At 29.6% G+C, this 7,552-nt stretch overlaps 1 protein-coding gene across 1 annotated transcript in view; it reads left to right on the top strand.

Annotated features, from left to right (window-relative positions):
* The window catches only part of LOC111087755 (synaptonemal complex protein 2-like), a 128,285-nt gene that overhangs the window by 62,661 nt on the left and 58,072 nt on the right, over nucleotides 1–7,552 (top strand). Inside the window, exons 14-16 of the mRNA XM_022395526.1 lie at nucleotides 960–1,136; nucleotides 5,760–6,054; nucleotides 6,438–7,199. Coding sequence (XP_022251234.1) covers nucleotides 960–1,136; nucleotides 5,760–6,054; nucleotides 6,438–7,199 — 1,234 coding nt within the window. The remainder of the gene's footprint in view (nucleotides 1–959; nucleotides 1,137–5,759; nucleotides 6,055–6,437; nucleotides 7,200–7,552) is intronic.

Below are 7,552 nucleotides of genomic sequence, written 5' to 3'. Positions count from 1 at the left end.
TTACATGATGTACATATTTATTGACATAATTTATTTTATTCGATAATGGTTTATGATGAATTCAACTTTGGAGGAGGAGCAGGTATGATGCTATCTTTACTAAGCACAAATGCACTTACTGTTTTACTCTTGAAGCTTTTTGCCATTTTTATTACACCTTACAATAACATTAAAACCTACTGAACAGAATGATATTTATTTTTAACAGAAAACAATGAATTTATGTTTTTACTTCAAGTACAGTTTTCTGTTCCTGCTGATGCCATGTTACCACAATGAAACATAGTGTTTGATTTAAAACTAGAAGTTTTCAGTACTAAACACAGAAAAAACCCAATAAAAGCTATTAGTTTAGAAGCCGACACCTTAACTTTGACCAATTTAGGCATCTTACTGCAATGGCAATATGTATAATATAAGTACATGTGTTTCTCCTCATCATCAAATGGATGTGAGGTAATATGACTGGAGGATTTCATATCTGTGGAGTAACATATCAAAATGTTAATAAATGACAGTTTGTCTCATTCAGTTGCAAATAGCTGTTTGTCATTACTTCAGGGTTTGACTAGCCTATTCTCATTGATTGCATTCTTCAGTAAAAAAATAGATATCTCTTCAAGTTACATTAAGCAAATATAGTTTTAAGGTAAACATCTCGCAGCTTTCTTGATCTTGAATTTGACTTTTTTGCTTTAAGAAACTTTTCCATGATCAGGGAAACTTCTAATAACGAGATCAGGAATTAATGAGTATTTGAAACTGATTTTGATAGAAAAAATATTATTATTTTGTACACTGATCTGAATATACTTATCATTTTAATTTGTAAGTTAATTTTAGGGACTGTATTCTCATACTGAGATAAAAGCTGTGAAATTTTTATGTTCTAATCTTTAAAAACTTTGTATTAGCCTATATTTCTTCATGAACCAAAACCTTATTAATATTCATTGTAGGGCCAGGTGGTGGTCAGTTCACAGCCATATGATGACAGCAATGAAGGAAATCCTAATGTATCAGAACTTGAAACTGAAACTGGCAGCAATCAGCCATCCACAGTTTCATCAACTGTAAGAAAATTATCTTCAGTTGTTACCCCTCTCAAAATTGGGAAAAATACACAGAGAGAAAAGGCAAGTGTAGTTTCATAAACAAATTGTACAACTTGTAATGAAAGCTTTCATTTGCAGCTTGAAACAATTGTAATTGATTACCTCACGAAAAGAAATGTATTCGGTTATATAGTACTAGGAAGTCAGGTTAATATGTATGGCTGGCTAAAAAATGGTTCAGTAAAGCGTCTTACTCAAGCTATGAAAATCACTTTGGCATTTCTTACTACATTAATAGCATTTTAATTCTAAGTACAGTTGTCATCACTGCCTATTTTTATCGTGCCTTTGCCTAAACTTCCTAACAGAATTTTAGGTATAATTACAGGAAGATAAAGTAATTCTTGATGGTGTCCATCTGTACAGAAATGTAGTCTATCAGTTGTATTTATAAGTTATATATTTATAGTAAAATACTTGTAGGCCTAAATCAGAAATCAGTCTGTCAGTTGTACATATGTTATATATTTATAATAAAATACTTGTAGGCCTAAATCAGAAATCAGTCTGTCAGTTGTATATATAAGTTATATATTTATAATAAAATACTTGTAGGCCTAAATCAGAAATCAGTCTGTCAGTTGTATATATAAGTTATATATTTATAATAAAATACTTGTAGGCCTAAATCAGAAATCAGTCTGTCAGTTGTATATATAAGTTATATATTTATAATAAAATACTTGTATCCCTAAATCAGAACTCAGTCTGTCAGTTGTATATATAAGTTATATATTTATAGTAAAATACTTGTAGTCCTAAATCAGTCTGTCAGTTGTATATATAAGTTATATATTTGTAACAAAATATTTGTGTGCCTAATGACCTTGATAAAATAAAAATTTTGAATATTTTGGATAAACAAAAATTATCAAAATAGGCAGTACAATGGTCTATGTTTCTAATTTTCAGATAAAAGAAATTTTGGCAATCCAAAGTCTGTAACCAAAAATTAAGACACAGGACAGATCCTTGGCTTATATATATGCATATAGAGAGATATATAGATCAAACAGAGTTACAACTGTAATGTTTAATAGATTTAATGATTTAAGTACAACACTTAAGTATAAACTGAACTGCAGTAATAACATATTTTGTTTTAAGACCATTGCAAAGTGTTGATGTCATTATCAATAATTCAATTTATCATCAAGTTAATTTATATGACACATAACTTCTGTACAGTTTATGATTATATACCCTTTTAGATATTAATGTACATTTGTTTTCATTTCTAAGTTTTCATACGTAATTGTTTGATACTTTTGACATTTATTTATGTAATTGGTCTATGATTTTATTTTTGACAGCTGTTAATCTGTATCATGGCATTTCAAATAAACATTTAATTCCTCTGTGTTCTGTGTTGTGGCACTTTATATCAGAGTAAGTATCTGACAGTTGCTGTCCTCTGTATTGTGACACTTTATATCAAAGTAAGTATCTGACAGTTGCTATCTTCTGTATTGTGACACTTTATATCAAAGTAAGTATCTGACAGTTGCTGTCTTCTGTATTGTGACACTTTATATAAGAGTAATTATTTGGTAGTTGCTGTCTTCTGTATTGTGGCACTTTATATCAAAATAAGTATCTGACAGTTGCTGTCTTCTGTATTGTGACACTTTATATAAGAGTAATTATTTGGCAGTTGGTGTCTTCTGTATTGTGACACTTTATATCAAAGTAAGTATCTGACAGTTGCTGTCTTCTGTATTGTGACACTTTATATAAGAGTAATTATTTGGTAGTTGCTGTCTTCTGTATTGTGACACTTTATATCAGAGTAAGTATCTGACAGTTGCTGTCCTCTGTATTGTGACACTTTATATCAAAGTAAGTATCTGACAGTTGCTGTCTTCTGTATTGTGACACTTTATATCAAAGTAAGTATCTGACAGTTGCTGTCTTCTGTATTGTGACACTTTAAATCTGATGAAGTATCTGACAGTTGCTGACTTCTGTATTGTGACACTTTATATCAGAGTAAGTATCTGACAGTTGCTGTCTTCTGTATTGTGACACTTTAAATCTGATGAAGTATCTGACAGTTGCTGACTTCTGTATTGTGACACTTTATATCAGAGTAAGTATCTGACAGTTGCTGACTTCTGTATTGTGACACTTTATATAAGAGTAATTATTTGGTAGTTGCTGTCTTTTGTATTAATATTCATGTAGTTTTATATTTGAGTAAGGATATGTCTGTTGTTTTCTCTCACTTGGTACTTTAAATCTGAGGAAGTATATATATCAATTTTGTTTTGGGTCATAAAATATTATATAGGAGTAAGCATACACCTGTTGGTCTGTTATGATTTTTTATTTCTTTCCAAAATCTAATTAGTTTTGGATTTTTTTTCTGTTGTATATGATTTGCAGAAGTGATTGACCTAAGCATACATTAAAGGTTTGTATTTGAATAATGAGAGATTACTATTTTTCAGCTACAATTGAATGTTAGAACGTTCTTTTTGAACTAGATTTTGTGATAATTTTCAATTTATATTACAAGTAACTGTTGATTATAGAACTTTATCATGGTTTTATGCATTCAGAGACAGAGTTGTGATTATCTGTGATGTATACCAGTTTTTGTATGGATTTCATTTAACTCTCTCATTACAGGCTGATTCAACCAAGTTCATGACCCCAAAAGTGACCATCATAGTTTCCATGCTATAATTTTTAATATGTTTTATGCATCTTCACAAAATTTTGCTTGCTTTCAGCAAACATTACAAACCCTTTGTACACAAAAAATCAGATATTTTTATCTAAGTATTTGTATTAAAAATTTCTTCGTGAGTATGTGGAGTTAAAATGTTGACTGCTCCAAGTGCAAAGTGATTTTCGTGTTAATATTATAAATACGTTTTTTCACCTGAAAATTTTCAAATTTCATTTGCATAGTCTCTAAAACCTCCTGAATAAATATCAAACTTTTTTTTCAGTAAAAGTATATATTTTTTCTATTATTTCCTCTATCTGAACACTATATGCATTCAGTCAGTTTGGCTGACCTCATAACAACAAATAACAAGTATGAAATAAATCTAAATTATTCTTTTTTTTTCTTTCTAGAATGACTGCAAATTGTAACAGGAAACTATAGTTGTTTATCTTAAACAGCTTAAAACTCATAACAGCATACATCTGTTTCTACTTCAATTTTATTGTATTATTGCCCTTTTAACCATGTCTAACTAATAATCTTGCCACAGAAATTCTAAATTACTTAGTGAACATGTAGCTCATGTTACTGTATCAAATTATGTAAAACACACGAGCTGCTCACGACCATACCTTGCACATAATTTTTATTATTTTTTCATCATCTTACCTGTCTAAACTTATCTAGCCTAATAAGTTTCTAATTTTTACATTTTAGTTACTTTCATAATAAAAGATAAAGAATAAACATGAAAACAAGAAATATAGTACTTACTTTTGATGAAACTTAAGCCTACTTTTTTATACTAATGGTACTACAACACTAACTAGCTTTTATTGAATTGAATAATGTACCTAAGAACACAGAATAATAACATGCACAAAATAAACAACGTCCTTTAAATATCTTAATTTTTCTGGTTTCTAACAACGCAATAAGAACCTTTAAAATTTAGATAAGATCATTGATGCGACTCCCATGAGAATAAAGTTTTGGACTGACGGTGAAATAGACAATTCTCTGGACAGAAACCAATGTAATATAACATATCATTTGATAAATTAAAACTTTGGCTTTCTATTGGTTATAAATAATATAGTATAAAATGTCAGAGAGAATTATTGGCAATTTATGAAAGATGTGATGTGACAGGTGAACATTTCAAGTAGATTTGATTTTCTAGTTTATGGCTCCATAAACAAATCAGATTGAAGGCTATAAAAATTATGCTTTGCCTGAGTAGTATCTGTATTATAGTGAGTAATTTACCTTATATTCCATACTTCTCACAGGGATGGTAAATAAGTTAGAAAAAAAGGAAGACTTGGAGATAAAATGTCACAATTCTCATACCAAGAGAGATTGAGGAGTTTTTTAAATATTTCATTATGAAATTAAGAACTTAAATGAAATTTTAATATCATATATTAACTATGTTTTGGTGCCAAGTTTATTTGTATACCATGATAATAAAGTAGTTCCATTAAATCATGAATGTAACTCTCTAAAAATGTGTAATGTGTATTTGACCTGCCAATGGCATGAGTGTTAAAGCTTCTGCATTTGAAAAGTACCCTTGGTATTACAGTGTTTCATTCTCAGCATTTGTTTCTCTTTCCAGTGAAGGGCTACACATACACATTAGCTTTGAGGTATATGGTACTGAATCGATTACGTTTCAAGTGATTGTGTGGCGAATTTTAACGTTTCTATTTCTGTAATGTTACCATTTAGTATTATCTGTTATTATATACCTTGTTCATTTTTTAAAACATTTAAGTATAGAATAAAAGTATAGGAATTTATCCAGCTTAAAGTGTTTTATTTTTAATTTTTTGGCCCCAGACCTTTCAACAGTGTTATTTTAACCTCAAATTTTTCAGGGAACCATTTTAAGTATAATTATAATATTTTAGAAATTATTGTGTTTGTTCATGTATAACATCTTGTATTTTGCTATCTTCCAGGTAAACAAGAATACTCTAAAAAATATTAGTTGTCATACACCGTTGAAAGAAGGATTGAAGTCGTCTGAGACATCCAGAGATGTGTATACAAGTTCTTCCAAAGTAGAAGTAAAAAAGTCATCTGTAAGTCTTCCAGATGGCCAGTTTTCTGGTATGTCTCTGAATTCCTTTACGACTTCGACTCCTTTATCAGTTTCTGGTCATTTAAATCAAATCAGAAATAGAACTTCTGACAAAGATTGCACTGAAATCCATATCAAAGCAGATGAAAAAACATACCCGTGTATGCCTCTTGGTAAGAGTGTACAGTTGACATGCACAAATTTCTGTTAAAACATGTTTTTGTAATCAGTAAAGATTTATAATAACTTTCAATGATTGTGGCTTTTTTGTAATATTTGGTTTTTACTGTTGTGATTCATATTTCCATATTATTAGTTTCTAGATGTATTGAGCTGTTATTTTATGTGTGTTTTACTTCATGTTCACTTTTATAGTCTATCTTGGAAGGAGATTTACATAAATTTAAAGCAGTATTTATATTTTCTTTTAATTATTTCTTTATAATGTGAATTTTTCTACATCCTTGTAAAACTTATGTTCAAATTTAGTACCTTGTTGGAGGCTTATGATACTTCTGGCAGTTTTAAAATGTTTGCTGGCTAATTGTTTCTTTAGGTGTTATTGAACATGAAGTAGAATTAATGAATACTGTAGAAGAAACCCAACAATGGAATGAAGATTTAACCCATGAACAACATACTTCAGTTAAGGCATCAGTTATCTTAGAACCAATTTTTGTTGGTGAAGGTAAAGAAAGAAGAACAGGAAGTGTTTCGGAGAGGAATAATATAAAAAATAATATCCATAAAATCTCAAATATATGTTCAGAGCTTTCACCTAATAAAGTTGATCTGACAAAAGATCCTTCAAATACAGCTATATCAAGAGGTGTTTCAGATAAAGTTACCCATTCAAAATATATTCTTGTGTCCTCAAATGATTTCTGTAATAAAGAGGTAGACACTACATGTGCAACTGGAAAACTTAACCCCCCTAAAGATAATAGTTGTGAAATAATCAACTCTTCATACCTCCACAATAAAGAAACTACTTCAACAAATCATTCTAATGAAGTAACAACTTCAAAAGATCATTCTAATGAAGTAACAACTTCAAAAGATAATTCTGTTTACCAACCGACAACACCGGAAGCTCAATCTGTGAGAGAAAGTAACTTGGTTAGTAAATCTGATAAAAAACCAATTTCCAAAGGCCTATCATCAATGTCTAATCTTTATGTGAGTCCCTCAAAAGAAAATTCTGCTGAAGAAACTTTCTTTAACTTTGATTCTGGCAATGATACTGTTTCAGAAAACTCATCCAGAAAAATAAGGGATAAAGAGATTGAAAAACCGCTTTCATTCATTCCACCCTCAGGTAGGAAAATCAAGGATTGTCTAGTATAATTTGGTAATGTTTTCTTATGGATGGGGATATGCATCTTCTAAAAGTATCAAAACATCTAATCATAAAACATGTAACCAACTAATACTGACTTATTTAAATTTATGATTATCAGTTTTGATAATATCAAAGAAAGTTTGTTTAGATGGGTTTTTATTTATTAGTCTTTATGCCTTTTGTTATTGATAGTTTTTTTTTGTCTTGAAAAATAATATGAATGTGAAAGTAACTCGTAAAGTGTTCACATATTTTTTAGTTGCTGATCTCCTCTGCTTGTGGGGCTTCATTGCAAACAGCTGTTACATTTTTAAAAAATTGCTCATAAA

Source organism: Limulus polyphemus, unplaced genomic scaffold, assembly GCF_000517525.1.
Source record: "Limulus polyphemus unplaced genomic scaffold, Limulus_polyphemus-2.1.2 Scaffold2586, whole genome shotgun sequence".
Taxonomy (NCBI): Eukaryota; Metazoa; Arthropoda; class Merostomata; order Xiphosura; family Limulidae; genus Limulus; species Limulus polyphemus.
The sequence above is the reverse complement of the archived record's forward strand: the minus strand, read 5'-3'. Positions and strand labels throughout refer to the sequence as shown.